This window comes from Candoia aspera, chromosome 6 (genome assembly GCF_035149785.1).
Source record: "Candoia aspera isolate rCanAsp1 chromosome 6, rCanAsp1.hap2, whole genome shotgun sequence".
NCBI lineage: Eukaryota > Metazoa > Chordata > Lepidosauria > Squamata > Boidae > Candoia > Candoia aspera.
The window spans coordinates 100,395,879-100,413,963 of record NC_086158.1 but is presented as its reverse complement, the minus strand read 5'-3'; the positions used below and the strand labels follow the sequence as shown (position 1 = coordinate 100,413,963).

At 50.3% G+C, this 18,085-nt stretch overlaps 1 protein-coding gene across 1 annotated transcript in view; it reads right to left on the bottom strand.

Moving 5' to 3' along the window:
- ARID5B (AT-rich interaction domain 5B) overlaps positions 1 to 17,668 on the bottom strand; it is a 165,203-nt gene extending 147,535 nt beyond the window's left edge. Inside the window, exons 1-2 of the mRNA XM_063307758.1 lie at positions 17,544 to 17,668; positions 16,935 to 17,189 (exon numbers count right to left, since the gene is read on the bottom strand). Of these exons, the coding sequence (XP_063163828.1) occupies positions 16,935 to 17,189; positions 17,544 to 17,564 (276 nt within the window). The 5' untranslated portion in view covers positions 17,565 to 17,668. The remainder of the gene's footprint in view (positions 1 to 16,934; positions 17,190 to 17,543) is intronic.
- Positions 17,669 to 18,085: the final 417 nt, after the last annotated feature.

Genomic DNA, 18,085 nt, shown 5'->3' with positions numbered 1-18,085 from the left:
TTGTTGTCAGTGTGATGTCTCTGCTCTTAACCATTTTATCGAGATTTGTCATTGCTCTTCTCCCAAGGATTAAGTGTCTTCTGATTTCCTGACTGCAGTCAGCATCGGCAGTAATCTTCACACCTAGAAATACAAAGTCTTTCACTGCTTCTACATTTTCTCCCTCTATTTGCCAGTTATCAATCAAGCTGGTTGCCATAATCTTGGTTTTTTTGAGGTTTAGCTGCAAGCCAGCTTTTGCACTTTCTTCTTTCACCTTGATCATAAGGCTCCTCAGTTCCTCTTCGCTTTCAGCCATCAAAGTGGTAGCATCTGGGTTCCCTTCCTAGCCACTGCTTTTAGATTACATAGCCCCTGAAGTCAGACACATCTCTATTTTCTTTTTACATATAAAACCCTTAAATCTGAAATGCTGAGTACTATTTATTTTTGGCTAAGTGTCAACGCCTGAAACAAGTCAGTGAAGCTGAAGACTACAGAAATGAGGTCTACCTAAAAATGTAACTACCCCTGAGATTATAGGTAAAGAGGGATGGCACTCAGGTGGTCTAAGGTCTAACTCTTATTTATCCAGGTATTCCCACTGTCATTATGGATCAACCTGACATGCCCTGCAAGCATCAACAGAACTTTGAAATGAACCTAGATTGATAGATCTAAAGACACAAATAACAGAATCAGCAAAATGTCTGCAGATAGATTTCAGAGAAGACCTTCAAACTTCAACGCAGTTCTCTTGGAAGCTGTTGGGTTTGGCACTCCCTCAGCTGCATGCCCCACCTGATTTATTTAGTTTAGATTCCTTTAATTAAAAAAGAATTAAATGGATAGCTGACATTTTGCAAAGCAAGGGTAAGCCTCCAACACCAGTTCTGTTGCCAGAATACCTCTGGGCTCCACACAGACCCCAAGGGCATTCTGAGAAATAAAAATGGGGGCAGCTACAGCTCAGGCCTTTGCTAGAAGTACTGCATGTTCACCTGTTCCTCCCCCAAACCCCTCAAAACTCAAAGGTGTCCATATTGCATGGAGGAGGGGGTAGAAAGGCTGGTGAGGAGCAACCTCCACCTTCAGGTATAAACGGGTGGCTGTGACTAACCATGTCAGAATGGCTGCCCTTCTGAGAGAGTCCCTGGCCTGTGGACTAGTGGCAATGGTCAACGGTCAGGTCAGTCGCACCGATGGCCAGAGGGAAGGGCCTTTTCAGAAAGAGTCACGACAAATGAACACAAATTAAAGGCAGAGCTCCCTTTATAGGTATCCCAAATACTGTACGCTGGAAAAAGAGAAAAGCAGAAATGGTCCTAGGAAATAGTTGTCGGTTAAGACCTACATGCTCTTAACTTACACTCTGTTAATTAAAAGCCACTGATGGTCTTCTCCACGTTTAAATAACATGTGCAGAAATTGGCTATCCCCAAGGAGCAGAGAGGAGCTGGCACTCCTAATATATATGCCCACAGAATCAACATGTTATCAGTCGCACCAATAAAACCGGGCTTTCAAAGAGAGCCACCCCTTGCTACCCGGGTTTGCCCATGCACTATCCTGAGGTATACTAGATCAGGACCTGACCTCCATGACTCCAGATTCTTCCCCAGTTCTGCCTTGGGTCCTCTACATTTGGCCTGCTTCCCCCCCCTCCACCCCCCAAGAATTAGTGCTACCAGAACAGAACAGCCACATGTCTTGAAGGAAAGCTGGCATCCCTCTCTCTGAGCCACAGCTCCTTTTGAACAAGCAAGCAAACAAAGCAGGACGGAGATGTAAAGAATAAGAAAAACACAAACAGGAACCTGATATACGGTTACAGATGATTTACCCAGTTCTTTAGGAGATTAAAGGGATGCTGCGCTGTAGTCCACGGATGTCACCTGTAATTATTTCTCCATGCACTCATAAACCACCAAGGCAGCGCCCTTCACTGCATATGTTTAAAATACCAAGAAGAGTAAACTCAGATTAAATATTTATTTCCACACTTTCAGCTTTTTGTGCTACTCAACAAAGCAAACGAATCGTAGGTCAATGGCTCAGAGGCTAATCCCACGCCCTCGAGTCTCACCTCTTCATCACATTAGCCAGCCTTCCCTTCCACCTGCCAGGATCTCATGTCAGCTCCTCCTGTCCACCCCAACCTTGCTCCTAATCCTTCACACAAAATTGTTGCAGGGTTATTATCACAGCTCTGTCCAAGTTAAGTGCTAGGAGACCACGTCATGGCAATGCTCAAGCATACGCAAGGGAAGAGAAGAGGGGCAACACGCATGAACATCTCCAGAACGAAGTCCAGCTACCCGGGACAGGAATTGAGTAGGGCGACAATTCTTGAAATAAACAATTTCCAATAAAAAAGAGTCCAATTGCAACTTAGAGTGCTGACTTTTTTTTTAAATCAGCCCACCCACCTTTGCTGACAGCAACATCTCCTCCCAATATTAGCTGATGTTAGCTGTCTTTTTCACAGGGAAAAAACATCAAATTGCAGATAAGTTACAGAACAAGCTACTGTAGTCCCCATAAAGTTGCTGCATCCAGTCTGTCTCTCTTCTGTGCAAATTCACCGAATCTAGTAATAGTGACCCTGTTGCTCGGGACTAAAGGCGGGAAAGTTCAGGAGCAAAACCAACTCAGGATTCAAAAATTAGCTTGTGGGAGTAAAATGGTGAAAGAGACTCCACATCCCTGGCCAATGTTTCCTGTGGCAGCCTTTATGCTGCCAATATTGGGTCACTGTTGCCATGAAGCCACTGAAAGTGAAGAAAATCTAGATTGCCCGCATAGCCACTAGATGGGATGGGACATGGCCAAGAAAAGGAGGCTTAGAAGGTAGCATGGATTTAAGTGGTTTATTATATCTTAAAAGAAGGGGGAATTGAATGTGAAGGCAGCAGCTTGCCTTAACCCTGATTAGGTCTTAACCAGGAGCAAAACAGGGAGGGAAGAGAACACAACCTATTGCCGTTGTCTGTGCCATGTTCTTCCAGTAACACCTTGAACGTGAAGGAAGAGATAAAGACTTGCCAAAAAAGAGATGGCAAAATAGGTATTGGTTGGGATGATGCTCCCTTTCCAGCACTACCAGTCTTGTGTGAGCACCAGGAATGACTGAGACCCCATTTTGCTGTCCACCAAAGAACGATGCTGGTCAGATCAGAGAGGAGGCACCTGGGCAACAAGCCTTTGTGGGACAGGCAGAAGGAATAACCTCGAGGAACGGGAGGAAGGGCCTCTACCAAGACCCCAGTCAGATAAGAGAAACCTGAGTCTGGGGCAGAACTGTAATGCGACTAAGCATCTCAGGCAAGATCCCCCCTACTTCTCATGAAGATTAAGGAGGGGGGAGCACATTCCGACCCACAAGATTCTGTCACTGTAACCTCATAATAAAAGGTGTATCAGCCTGCATGGCTTTGTTTTCTAGCCTGGTCTGCCTTGGGGTGGGGGGGTTGCCACCAAAGGACACCCATCTCCCCTCAGCTGAGCCTTTGCCATCTGGCCCAATTAATGGGGAGTGGGTTTCACCACCAGAGAGAAGCAGAAGAGCCTATTTCAAAGAAGGAGGCCCTTTCATTGGCACCAAGCAAAGTCACGTGTGAGCCACCCAGAGTTGTGCTTCACGATGGGTGGCCATGCCAGTCATTTAAATAAACAAATAGAAAATAAAAAACATTCACCAACTATAGCTACAGACTGACCCCGTGCATGTTTGGTTTGAAGTCTGGGCTCAAGGGGCTCACTTGCAAGTAAGCCAGGCTATAGGAGTCTACATTCCCTGGGAGTGTGGGAGGGACCCCCCCTCCCCCCCCCGCCATGGGTTTCGCCTCCAGGCAGAATCTAGTCTGGAAAAGAGCAGGGTCCTGCGGCAGAGAGGAGGGCTTCTCACTCTGGTTTCAGCTCAGGAGGAGGGCCACAAGGCGGACGGACACACAAGTGTCCGGGAACCTTGATTCAGAGCGTGCGTCCTCTTGTGCTATTCATTACATATCAGTTTCTGCTCTTAACTGTTAAACAGCCCCGTCATTTTCCCCTTTCAACCACTTCGTGACTTGTATAGAATACCCTGTTATAGAGCAGATTAAAATATGATCACTAAAATTTCTCCATGCTGTATCAGCTCCTGGAATTCACACACATGACCAGAAATATGAGAAGTAGACCTTTTCGATGATTTCGTTGTGAAGATGAAAAAAGAAAAAAAATTGTCCCTAAAGTCATGAGCAAATGAAACTGCAGTAGGAACAAATGTTCTACCAAGACTGACTAGATCTCAAACAGTGGGGTCTGTTTTAAAATAAAACCATCCAAAATGTAAATTCTAGCTTTTTATTTGTCTGAAAGAAATAAAAGCAACCCTGACTTACGTTTGATGCAGCTAAGTAGCGAATCATCAGTGTAGTAAGTAAGACAGGTAACATTACTTTGGTCTTCAAATGGAGAAACCCACTTTAATTAATTAATTAATTAATTAATTAATTAATTTTATATCCCGCCTTTATTATTTTTATAAATAACTCAAGGTGGCAAACGTACGAAATACTCCTTCCTCCTCCTATTTTCCCCACAACAACAACCTGTAGAGCAGATTTTTAAAAAATCTTTTCTCCCTTGTCTCATTTTGTCACTAATTTCTTACAAAATTCATCTTTAGCAGATCAAGGTGCACAACCAGGAGTAGACATTTCCAATTACAGACCTCTCATAAGGCCCTGCAGCCTTTTAATAACATTTCATACGCTGAATTTGTTTCCATTTACCTCCAGCTACCTTTGCAGCTTGTTACCAGCGGCAAGGGCAGGATATAATTTTTTAAAAACAAATGAGAACTATGAAAAAGCGACCTGCTCTAAAACATGTAGGTGCTCATCCACCTTCCTCTCCCCAGACTCCTCAAGAGGTAGACGCACACGTGGGACTTAGACAATCCAGGACGCCCCACCAGCAGTGATTTCAACTCACTTGGTTTTAGAGAAAGCTCCCAAACAATGAGATACTTCCTTGAGTTTTTCTCCTGGCCTCCCCTTTGGCACAGCTAGATGATTCCTTCAGGTGAGCTGGTGATAGCCCTGAATACACCCCTTTTTCTAGGGAGGAGCCTTTAGGAGAAGGCCTTCCCCACCACCAGGGAAAAATTACTCCCACTCTCAGGTCTACTAAAACTTCTGGAAAGCAAAGCGTGAGCCACTTCCCATCCTCAGTGCGCCTCTTGGTCACCACCAAGGACGTCCAGAAGGTGAATCCCTTTCAGCCTTCCCAGGTAGACCAGACAGGAAACGGGACCAGATAAGTTCATTCTACTTTATTATAAGGCTACTTTAACAGAATCTTGCAAGTCTGAAAGTACAAATCTCCTGCCGTCACCTGTACAGCCTGATAACTTAGAGAGGTGTACAGCCTGAACCTCTTGCTCTGCCCGCTATCCAGCTGTGGGCTATGTGCCCTCTTATCTGCCCTAGGCAGCATCTCTTGGCCCAGTCTCCCAAGGGCGTTCCCACGTACCACTATGATCCCAGGCAGAGATAAGCTCAACTGGGCAACATTGTGTTTTCAAATATTACAATTTCTGAGCTCAGCCTACATTTCCATTTTGAAGAGCACGTTTTGGCTGAACACTTGGAATGTTCCTCAAAGGCCCATCGCTCATCCCAGATGAGTGGCAGCTTTTCTAGCAGGAGGGGACTGTCTCAAGTTCAACCAACAGAAGTTTGGCATTAAAAAAACACACACACACAATAACGCTATGATTACTGAACCTGAACACATGCAAATTGGAAGCTTAATTAACTGACAATTGTTTCTGAGATATAAAGAACTGCCATTTGTAGTTTTGCACAGAAATGGTGCATATGGCATTCTGGAAGACAGACAGCAGGTCTCCCCATCTGTGGAATATGACTGTGCAACTTACGAGATTTCAGACAATTGTCATCAGCATTTGTACAGCACCTTTCATTGTTCAACACTCTTCACATATATTACTGGTTTCAATCTCCCACTGGAATACTAAGCTTGGTGTAACAGGGCTGGATCCAGATGTTCAACAACATGACACTAGGAACAGGCAGAGACTGTTCAGTGCCAGCACACCAGGATTCCTGTCTCATGTCGCACCTCTGATTTTACTGGAAGAGCCTTGCACACACCTAAAAGCCACATCATGATTATGGATCCTCCGTTACAATGATGTGAATCTGAAATCAAATGACTACCCAAGTCAGACTGTGCTGCAATCTTACGCCCCCTTTCTTGGGAGTGAATCCAGTGCTCTTAGAGTTAGCTCGAATCAACGCAAACCCACTGTGTGAGGGGAGAGGGGATCTAAGCCTGTGGGCAAAAGGAATGTTGCCCAAGGGTTGACATGCTGGTCTGTTGCAGGGCAGTCCTCATCCTGGCTGGGGAGTCAACGGCCATCCAACACTCGGCCTTTGGTGGCCTTCCCTCTCCCCCATTTGCCCCAGTCCTGCTCCAGGGCCTTCTCCTGTCCCGTGGGCAGGTCTGGGGAGGGGGAGGACCCACCATAGAGGTCCATCAGCAGATCGAGGTTCAGCCCAGCATCTCCCTAGGAAACCGCCCAGAGTCCCCCTGTTCGGGGGGAGATGGGCGGTGATAGAAATTTGAACAATTAATAAAAATAAATAAATGCTTCCAGGATGGGGAGCCTGAGAAAATCCAGCTGTGGGTCCCAAACAGCAGGGTTACCCTTCGAATGGCTATACGGAATGTGAGATCAAGCCTCACAACATTTCAGCTCCCGTGCACAAACAGCTTTGGCCGGGCAGGCCAAGCCAAACAATAAGGTGCCGCTGGGGTGTTTTCCCATCGGTTGAACTGTGGGAATCGTTGAAGTCCAGGTCCTTCGACAGCCAACCAGTGGCTGCTCTTTTCGCCTTCTCTCGTTACCCTGAGAAGAGCTTTCCTGTGCAGATCACAGACATATTTTTCCTACCAAGAAGTATCGCCCTCTGCATTTGCCCGATGAAATTATGCAAGCGGATTTCTTTTTTGGCTTTTGCTTGCATTGTGTCCCATTGTGCTGGGAAAAACAATATGTGCTTTAATTAGCAAATATCTGTAAATAATTTACTCGTTCCTTGGTACAACAGAACAATGGGGGCAGTTTTCACATAATTCGATTGAGCATGTGCACTTGGGTCTTTGCCATAATTTTCTATTGTCTGATATCACAATCAATCAGGACATTATTCACCATCAACATTGAAATGTGCAGAAAGAACCCAAGATGTAAACTGTATCACACGAACAGCCCCCAGGCAGAAGAAAGAAATGAATGGGTTTTATTCAAAAGGCACAGTAGTATCCAAAGAACTTTGAAAAAGAAACCAAAATGCTCTGAAATAATTAGATTCACTCATTTAGATCTGTCCTCGGAGAATAAAACCATCCCCAATAATCAATCGGTGGAAGTGTTAGTGAATTAAGCTAACAAGTCCAACAGCAACTAACGTTTTTGTACAGCATCACATGCACATAATCTCAATAATAATATTGATAGTATCCCTGTACTATTGACTACACCCCAACTTTCATGCAGAGAAGGTCCATTGTCAAGAGAGAGAAGAAAGAAGCGTTCCCCAAGATGATGGTGGGAGCTGAAGACTGTAAAGCAATCAGAACCCAGGACTTCCAGGTCCATAGCCAGAGTGCCACTGACATCCAAGCCAAGATGGGGAGGAGCCAGAATGGTTTGCTGGAGAGCCAGAGCTCTGCATGGATAAAATACCAAGTGAAATGCTTTGCTTTTTACAGGAACAGACTTCATGGGCATGTAAGGTGGTCAGAGTAGATACCAGTCCACTTCCATCTTCTTCCCACTGCTTCCTGAGGGACGAGACCATTTGAAAAGGGAATGATATTCATCCTTCTATCAAAATTAATCCTGTTTTATTGTAAACCACCCAGAGTCCCCCCATGAGGGGGAGATGGGCGGTGAATAAATTTATAATATAAAATAATATAAAATAATCTTGTGGCCATTTATAGGTTTCCTCCTTCCCAGGGCTGAGCTGTCATTTGGCAATCCTGCTTCTCTCTGGAGGCATGGAGGGACCCCAGAGACAGCAAAGAGACCATGTGGAGAAGCTGCATCAAGCAAAACTCACCTCCATTCTTTACGCCACCTGCCCCTAGGAAGGATGACCTCTAGGTGGGGCCCCCTTGTTTTTATGACTCCTTCACCTCAGGACTCAGACATGACAGGGAATTGATCGGGCCACATACAACAAGACTTTGCTTCAGTCAGAATTCCTACTGACTTATTGATCCATTTGAATCAAGGCCCAACGGGATCAATTCAAAGTCACCCAACAGGATTGGGTAGGTCTCCTGGTTTGATTTCACTGTGGCTTTTTACAAACATACGAAAAGCCTCCCTGATAATCGTAATCCTAGCTATTAATACCATGGATCTACTCCATCTCGTCCAGAGCTACTGATGCTGCATTCTGGCCTCTCCTGAACAAGCCATTGCCCTCCAGAACTCGGGACCAGAGATCCTTCAAGGCCCCTGAAGAGTCTTCATACAAAACATCTGGGCTCCTGCTGAGCTGAGCTGCCATCCCACATCAGTGTGTAACCCCAGGCTGCATACTCATGCACGTACCCATGCACACATTCTGCCACGCAACAGTAGTACCCTTTGCATCTAATGCTGCAAATCCAACATGGCTGCCGATAGATTAAGGCCACCAAAGGCCAATTTCCACTGGAACTTCTTACAATGTAGCCATGAACCAAGACAGGGGTTTCAAACTTTTTCAAGCTAGGTTATTTTTTTTTAATTCCCAAAACCCCTGATCAAGAGGCAAAGATAGAAAATTGGCTCTATTTGTTTGAAGTTTTTTTTGCCCTTAAGCTTTCATGGACCCCCATCAAGTTCTCACAGCACCCAGTCTGAAAAGCCCTGAACTGGAGACCAGAAACGCCATGTGTTTGGACCAGTCGGACTCATACCGGCTTCAGCAGCGTCCAAGCTGGATGGGAATTTCCACAAAACCATGCTTGAGGTGAAGAAAAAGCATGTGAGTAGACACTTGGGGCCCTGCTGTGTTGAATCAAAGGGGAGTTAGATTACTTGGAGGACCATCTCTAAGAACTGCTGGTGGCTCCCTTCGAGGACTGCCCCCAGTATGGATCCCAGGTGATCTCATAAGACAATTATCTCTTCATCCTCAGCATAACCCTTGGAAAACATGAACAATCTTTGGTACTTTTGCCCCACAGGCAATTCTGTAAGTACGATTAAGAGCCCACTAGCACAAACTGTTACACATAGGGTCGCCATGAGTCGTAAACGACTCGACGGCAACTAACAACAACAACAAAGCACAAAAAGGAAAGCCAATTTATTTCACTTGTGCTTAGGAATATGTTACTGTGTAACTAAGCAACTAGAAATAAAGTATACCCTAATTAATTTGCCCCTGTATTTATTTACAACATTCAGTTAGAACATTTAAAAAAACATTTTCCACCTTGCTCAGTACCTTATGTCTGAGGTGCAGTGTGCAGAGCCTTTTGCTCACCAGAGACAAGAATTTAATGCTCAGTGTCACTGACCTGCAGCTCCAGATCATGATGCCACGTTAAGGTGGCCCTGTAGGGGGTTCTCAACTGCCACAGTCCCACCAAGAGGCATGATAGGAACAACTGCCTTTCTCCTACAAAAGGATTTCGGCCATCAAAATTCACGGTGCTCCGGCGAGAGTGATGGAAACCGGGCCGTACCTTCTCAACTTCTATTGTGAAGTTGTGGTTTTAAGGGGGTGAACAAAAGCCATGCCTTAGGTTGCTCAGTGGCTTATAGTGGGTAGCAGGTCAGACTGAGCTTCCCACTGTTATTGCCCCATAAACCACAAAGCTTGGCAGGAAAGTCCACCATTTGTGCGCACCAGGATCGGAGGTTCACTCAGCAGCAGCTTCACAGGAGCCGCAATCTAACGGGGTAGACAGCACTGCTCCAGTGGTCCAATATGACATGTGCCATCTTTGTGTTTCAAAGTAAAACCACCTGGGGGGAAAAACCAACAGCTTGCCCGATTAGCTCTCTGCACCGAGAATAACTGGGAGCAACAGGAACTTGGCCTTCTAAAAGTCCATTACCCTTTCTAATTTGCCCAAAACTAGTTCACAGCATGAGAGATACAACTGGAAGTCAGCAACGGGCAGAGGAAAAAATCATTTACGTCTCTGTTTACTCAGGATCAAGCCCTATTGATTTATTTACAAGATGTATTTCCTGCCTTCCTCCTGGCAGCCAAGATGGCCTCTGGAGCAAGAGAGGGACTGGCCAGTCACCCAGGGCTGGAGTGGGTGTGGCCCCAGCTCTGGGTCCCCTGGGAGCCTCTCTGCAAAAGCAGTGGGGCTCCCTTGGAGAGAAGCCACCCTGGAGCCAAAGGGAACGGAAGGGGCAGAGGGGGCCACCACCCCAGAAGGGATACCAGCCGGCATTCCCATCTGCATCTCTGCGGGCAACATCTGTGGCTGTGAAATGATCAGGACCAGCTCAGGACAAGAGCAGCCCCTCTTATGCTGCAGTCACGTGTCTGCCCAATTCCAACTCTTTGTTAACCTGAGCGGGCGCATGCTGGAGGCAGCGGAGATTGCCCAAGAGCCCTGCAGTTACCAGGCACTGCCCTGAGGTTATGGGAAGCTTCCAGGCTGAGCCCAAGGCTCCCCTCCTAAGAATCTACCACCTCGAATTCCCATACAGTGAGCTTGGCTGAATCCATCCACAAAACACAGCCAACCCCAGTCCCATGCCAGGCTGTGCACTTCCTCCAAAGCCTTTATATGTCACCTGCTCCCCATTGGTATCTCCAGGCAGCCCGCAAACTCTGATGCTTACTAAAATCCAAAATGATCCACCACAAAAGCCCAGCTAAGAAAACGCTCTAAAACATCTGAACAAAATTCATGTTTTATGGCCCTCCTAAAGGGGGGGGGGGCAGAACAGGGGGCTCAACTCCAAACCACAGTAAACAGCATGATGACCTCGGAATTAACTGAATAATAACATTTAGTGAAAAATAGCATTCCTCTAACCAGAATCAGAGATACTAGGGAGAGCTTAGGGATGGGGAAAAGATGGTGTTTTCAGAGCCTCGCTTTTCCATTTAAATATGCTAAGCTATGAAAATCAATTCTTCACAGAGTGCATGAATCTGACTTCAGCTTGCAAAAGGTCTTTGCACTAGAATAAAAGCACAGCCAAGCCGGGAGAATCTGCGGAAGTGATCTGCAGCTCTTCACTCTCCCTCCTGTTCAGGAGCTTTCCTCCAAGGTCCAGGTTGGGCAGCTGGATCACTACAGTGGTGCAGAGTCTCCTGCATACAGTCATGCTGATGGGCACCCTTCTGTCTGAGCCACTGAAGCAGGGGAGGGAAGTTGGGCCAAATGCCCTAACGTGTGGATCCGGCCACCTCTACCTTCTACTGAGAACCCATCAGCCTGTGCAGGAGCTACAAGAGACATGCTACCTGGAAGAACCACACCAGAACAACAATCCTCACTGGGGCAGGGCTGGTGCAACTTTGCACCCAGAGACTTGGAACTGTTTCTTTATTATTTAAAACATTTGTCTACCACTTCCCATTGCAGTATCTCAAAGCCATCTACAATCAATCAGAGCACTAGCTTGCTGATATATACTGTAAATAACTAAATGCTCTGAAACTGTGCTACAGGCTAGCCTAAAGTAAGCTTTTAAAAATATCTTGGAAGGATGACTATCACTTTTGAGGAATGGAACAATATTTAAAAATTGGTTTCTAAATGCAGAGAATGACTCAGATCAAACGTTAAGGAGCTGAGCGGGCCATGCATTTCTTAAAAAGGCTTTAAACTAATTTGTCATGCAGTTTTAATCTCTGCCACTGAATCGTCAAGAAAACTATATGGATATGTCCATGAAGGCTCCAGGAATCCAGCATGATTTGCAGGAATCTTGTTGATTTTACAAGGCAAGCCTTTCTTGGTCACTATGCATGTGAGACTGCATTGCTCGGCTCCTAAATGCCGTACCAGGGAGTAAGTTCTCACAAACTCAGTGGGAATTCCTCTTGGAGATAATGTGCATGAGATCACCCCATGCACCACTTCATCCCAATCTGACCAACTCAGTAGGTCTGTCTTGGCACCAGCTTATCTTAATTATATGCTAAATTACAAAAACACTGCTGCGTTTCTGAGTGTTTGAAAAGCCTCAGTAGCTTCTCTTCCTAGAACAGCCGGTGCTGCTGGGATATATGTCCTCCCCACACCCCACCACAACTGCATGTGGAGGGAGGGCTGAGTCCACCCAGGACACCCACAACAGGCACAAAGCTTGAGCCTGGGAATTCCGGGTTTATTGCTCCGTCTCTGCTACACGGCCCTGGCCTGGCTCCAGACCAGTCCTGAAAGATGCACAGGACATTTAAGACAACAGTCACCTGTTTAAAGGTTTGCACAACCTGCTGGACAGCCACAAATAACAACTCCAAAGGACAAAACTAACCCAAGAGTAACAAGTCAAAATAGCATAATTTAAAATGTGGCAGCTGCCACAAGCTAGGCTTTGAGAAAGTTCAGAGCTGTGTGGATTTCCCCACAACTCATGGCACACAATTCACAGAGGTAAACAAGCAGGAACTTCTTTTCCCATGATGTTGACGTGACCCCTTCTGGATCAGGCGCCTCACAGTCCTGGGTTCCCTTCCATGCAGGCCCCATCGCCACCATCTCACAGGCATGGAAGAGACTGGCTTGGTCCACGGGCTGCAAGGCCTACCATCGTACCTTTATTAGCTACCTGTTGGAAGGAGGGCAGAGCTTCCACTCTTGTGAGGAGCGGCTCTCACAAACTTCTGGAGACAGTGCCAAAGGGCCTACCTTCTGGGTCTCCCCTTGGATTATGTGGTTGACTCATGGCCACAGCGCTGCCCACCTGGAATCCCAAACTGGCAAATCCCAAACATGGTCCTTCAGTGCAAGTCCCAGAAGACTGGACTAACAGTATCAGCAGTCTCAACCAACCATGGCTAGATCTTCCAGTTAGGAAGTAACATCATACGTCTGCCATGAAATGTAACCTCTGCAGCTGCAAACTGGTGGGACTGTCCACAGGGTCACTCTTGCAACCTGCAGCTCCAGACTCACCCTTTTTTTTTTACAGCTCTGACAGATCCCAAGAAATCCTGAATTCATTGTAGAACTAGAAGCCCCCCAAGCTGCAGAATTTAAACATTTTCAAGACCATCTTTCCTCATTTCTTGCTTTTTGCTAAAAAGTATTCCTCCCAAGCTCCTTCCAGCTACATGTTTCTCCATGGAGCTCCAAACGTTTCTGCTGAGAAACACCTCTCAGGGGCTTGCTTCCTACATGCAACGTTTATTTACGCCCTTCTGCTCCCATCCTCAGAGTGTGAGTTTGTTACACTGCAGCCTTTGCTGTGGCCTCTTGAGTTCAGCCTCTCATGCCACCAGGCAGGAGAACGGCACAAGAACAACCCACTGTCCCCTCTCCAGGGATGCAATCCCAGCAGCCAGAAATCCTCTGAAAGACACAGCCAGAGGGGTCTTCTTCTACAGAGCTCTCCATATTTGTCTGGAAACAAATTCCATCAAGCAGTGAATCAGGGGTGAAGCGCTGGGGGAGTCCCGTCTCAGGGTATGCATTGAAACTTATGAGTTGATCTAGGGACAGACCATTTGGGCCACACAGTGTGGACTGAGCCCCTGCACACGACTCCTGGAGCCACCTTCTGATGGGAGGAATGCGTGCTCTTTCAGCCCCGTGTGGGCCACCTTTGGCAACCCTTGTTCTTGAAATGGGAGGCTTGGGGTTGCCTTACCTAACACATCTGCAGCACTTCTTTGGCCTGAAAGAAGCCCCAGCCTAGACATCTGACATCCCAATAAATTGATCAATATCCCCTTACAGCCTTTTCCAGACCCAAAGAGATACTCCAAGCAGCAATCGTTAAATCTACGACTGCCCCTGATAAGGACCCAGCACCAGGCATCGGTTGGCTCAGCACAAGGGCCTCGCTTGACCTTTAACCTCCCAGAAAGGCTCTGACTTTGCAGATTTCCTATCCCCATTAGGAAAAGGAGGGTGGGCAGGGACCTGAGCCATTCTTTATGCATTGAGCTCAACGTATAATTAAATTTTGTTGCACCACCCTTGTCCTAAGCCTGATCTGTTATTTTCTCTATAAATTATCCCAAGGGTAATTTCCATGCCTGCAGACTTAGAAGGGGTTGCAGGGGGCTTCTCCACTTAAATGGCCCCAACTCTGCTTCAGAAGTAGCTGTTAATGTCATTTACATAAGAGAATTATTACCGTGGTTAAGTTCCTTGAAATAATGGCCTTGTGCGCTGAGAAAGAATGCTAAGCCACCTCTCTGAAGCAGGCAGCTGGTTTTGCTTTTGCCCCACACTTTTTCTAAATGGGATTTATTGTCCCAAACAATATGAAACCAATAACAATAAAACCATTTTGGGTTCCATGAACAAGATAACAGAATGGGTGGAAAGCAAGTACGCTCCGTAAAGGATGGTCACGATGCCTCCCTGGGCCTTGTGTGAGCAGCCGCAGGTGCTCCATCAGCCACATCTGTTCTTCCGCCACTTCGGCCGACCCGGGCAGAGGGGAGCCGGGGAGTGTAAGCAGGCAGGCTGCCTGCTCGACATTGGCACACAGATGGGGCACATCTCCAGAATAAAAACAAACAAGGAAGGAAAAGACATTCATACAGGCCAATGACTTAGACACATCAGTTAAAGTTCCTAACAAAAGACACCAGTAGGACTGGACGTACAGCTTATCGCCCCAAGCAAGCATGCTGTTATGTCTCTGTGTGTGTCAAGAATGCAGATGAGAGTCTGGGTGCATGAGGACATCCCAGGCCGTAAGGCTGGATTAATTTTCAGTCATGTTCATACCACATAACATGAGATGGTCATTAAGGCATATTAAAACGATTTGTGGCCTACTACCCATCCTTTCATTAAAAAAGGTTCGATTGGTTATAAATATTCATTACAAGGAAATCCATCCATCCATCCATCCATCCATCCATCCTCTGTCTACCTAAAGTTTCAACTCATCACTTGCAGGGCTCCAGCATCTGGTTACTCAGAGGGAGAAGGCCTTCTGGCACATGGAAGATGCTCTGTTTCAGCCACAGCTGTCCTCTCCAGGAGAAATGCTCCCCATGTCCTCTGAACCCCTTTGCAGACCAGCCCCCTGAAAACGGTGGGGATCTTCTCGTAGATGAAACATAAAATGGCCGAGCTGCAAGACCAGGGCCGACTTGGGAGTTGGTCCTCCCTCAAGAGGAGATTAGAGGAGAGGAGCAATAGTAGAATCAGACACCACAGTGAAACGAGTCCACAGGTTCCTATGTGCAGGTGACTTTATGGAGTATATACTAAGCGGTCCACCACGATCCAATCGCCCTTTTTCTGAATCCGAAGCCTATTTCTACCGAGCCTCTTCAAGGAGGGAAAAGAGGGACCCTCCTCCCGCTCCTTATCACCCACCGGGTGGGATAACTCCTAGAGCCACCGAGTCCCTGGAAGGGGGCGGGAGGGGGAAGGGCGGGAACGCAGGGCCGCCGGGGTCCTGGGCCGGGAAAGCCGGGCGGCAGCAGAGAAGCAGTGCCCCTCCGACACCGCTGTCCAAGGGGAAGAAGCGCCGGCGCGGACAAGGGGACGCCGCGGCAAAGAAGCCCCGGCCCCCCGCTTGGCTCCCCCAAGGTGGACAGACCGAGCCGTCCAGCTCGCCAGCTAGCCGGAGGGAGAGGCTGCCGGACGGGCGGGCGGGGCCGGGGCCGGGCTGGAGGGCGCCGCGGGGCCCTGCCAAGCTGCCCCAACCCGCCGCTTCCCGGCCCGGCCAGGCACGCAGAGCCCGGCCGCGGCCTCGTCCCCGCCCGCCGCGCTGCCCGGCAAGGAAGCCCGCATTTCGCTGGAGCGCCGCTTCTCGAAGCCTGGCCGTGCCCGGCGCTCTCTGCGCGCAGCCGGCCAGCCGGCCGGCCGCTCTGCCTGGGGTGGGGGTGGGGGTGGGGGTGGGGGGGTAGATAAGGGCGCAACCTGGCGCCGAGCGAGAGGTGCCCGGGCTGGGCAGCAGCGTTCACCCGCTGACCCACCCCGGTACCCCCGCCCGCGCCTTTCTGGAAAACGTGCCCGGGCTGGGCAGGAAGGGCGCCGGGCGTGTGTCGGGCGCGAGGCGCTGCTTCCCCGCTTCGCGCTGCGCTCGGGCTGGGCTGGGCTGGGCCGGGGCCGGGGCCGGGGCCGGCCGGGCGCGCGGACGAAGCCTCTCCCCGGTACCTGTTATCCCGCACCGGATCCTGCCCAGCCGCGCCGAGCCAGCGAAGGCGCTTTCGCTCGCGCTGCCCGGCCTGCATTTCGTAATTTCCGCCTTAGCTGCCGCCGCGGACCAGAACGACCCCGCGCCCAAGGCCGCCGCCGCAGCCTCTGCACACGTTCAGATCGCCCCAGGTGAACACGGAAATCCACTGGCGGCAGAGGGGGGCGGGCCCCCAACGCCCCCCCCCCCAGATGGAAGGAAGCGGCGCGCGTGTGACGAGGAGACCGAAGCGGGGCGGGGGCGGCGAGCAAAGATCACCTCCAGGAAGGCAGAGCTCCGAGCAGGTTGTGCCGAGAGCCGCCGCCGCCGCCGCCGCCGCCGGGCTCCCGCACTCCCGGCTGGCGCGGCCAACCTGCCGCAGCCTCCCTGGGCAGAGTGGCCTCTCTAGCCCGGCCGCTGGACCCCGTTGCCCGCTCGCCCTGCACCGAGCACGGCAAACGGGTGGGGGATGCCCACCGTCCCGGGGGAAGCCCCCCACCCGCCCTCCGGCCAGCAAGAGCCCTCCACCACCAACACCTCCACCTGCCCCCGCCCCCCGCCCCGCGGAAAGACGCGGCGGTCCCACCTCGCCGTGGTCGCTCCTTCGGCCCTGGGGAGTGTCCTCCGGGAGGAAATAAAGTTTGGAGCTGGACAAAAGTTGCCGGGAGGTCCGCTCCTCCCAGAGCAGCTGCAGCTCCGCCACGCACACGGGGTCCTCGGGCCGGCACCGCACAAAGAAAAAATCGCCGAGGGAGAGGATCCGCGCCCGGCCGTCCAGGTGCAGCTGGAACGCCTTGTAGAAAACGTACGGCCCGTGCAGCCCGCACGGCGAGCCGACCCACTGCAGGGGGGAGAGAGATGCATCAGCCCCCGCAGAGCCATCCCCGAAGCCGTCCCTCCCCCCGCCCTCCCCCGCCCTCCCCCGCCCGCCGGATCGGTTCGGAGGGGGTCGGGTCGTGCCTTAGGAGAGACGGTTCGGGCCGGCGGGGCGGGGGCGGGGCGGGGCGCGGGCGCAGGCTGGCCGGCTGCCCCCCGTCCGGCGTCAGGGACCCGACCGAGGCACCCCCATTTCTCCCCGTCTCGGGGAGACCGGCGCGGGGTGGCAGCTCCCGGGGAAAGTTCCTGGAAAGTTTGGGGGCGCGGGGGCGCGGGGGGCGCGGGGCGCCGCGGCGCGGGGCAGAGGAGGACCGAATACCTGGACTGAATTGGGCTCCATCTCGACGCTCTGAATTGATTGAACTCAACATTCTCCAAACTTGTTGGCTTGAATGGATCGCATCAGGTCCTGGCAGGGAAAAGCGGTCTCTCCCCGCCGGCGGCGGCCAGCCTCGCCAGAAAAGCCGAGCCTCCCGGCCCAGGCCCGGGCCGGAGAGCCAGAAACGCCGCGCGACGCCGCTCGCCGCCCCTCCATTCCCGCGCCGGGAGCAATCCCGGACCCTCCCGGCCGGCTGCTGCCCGTCTGCCCTGGCGATGCAGCTCAAGGCGCCAGCCCTCCGCTGCGGGGAGGGGAACGGATCCGGGCGGAATCGGCCTCGGGAGCGTCCTTTAAAATCTCACGCCGCCCGAATCCCCGCAGAAGCGGGACCGAGCCCCCCGGAAGCCCCCCAGGAGCCGAAACCAGCCGCCGCTCCATTTTGCCGAGCAGAAAGGCGGTCTCGTGAAGTCCTCATCTGACAGGACCTGCTTGTATATCTCTAATATAAAGAACATTTCCTGCCGGGAGTCGGAGGCGCTGTT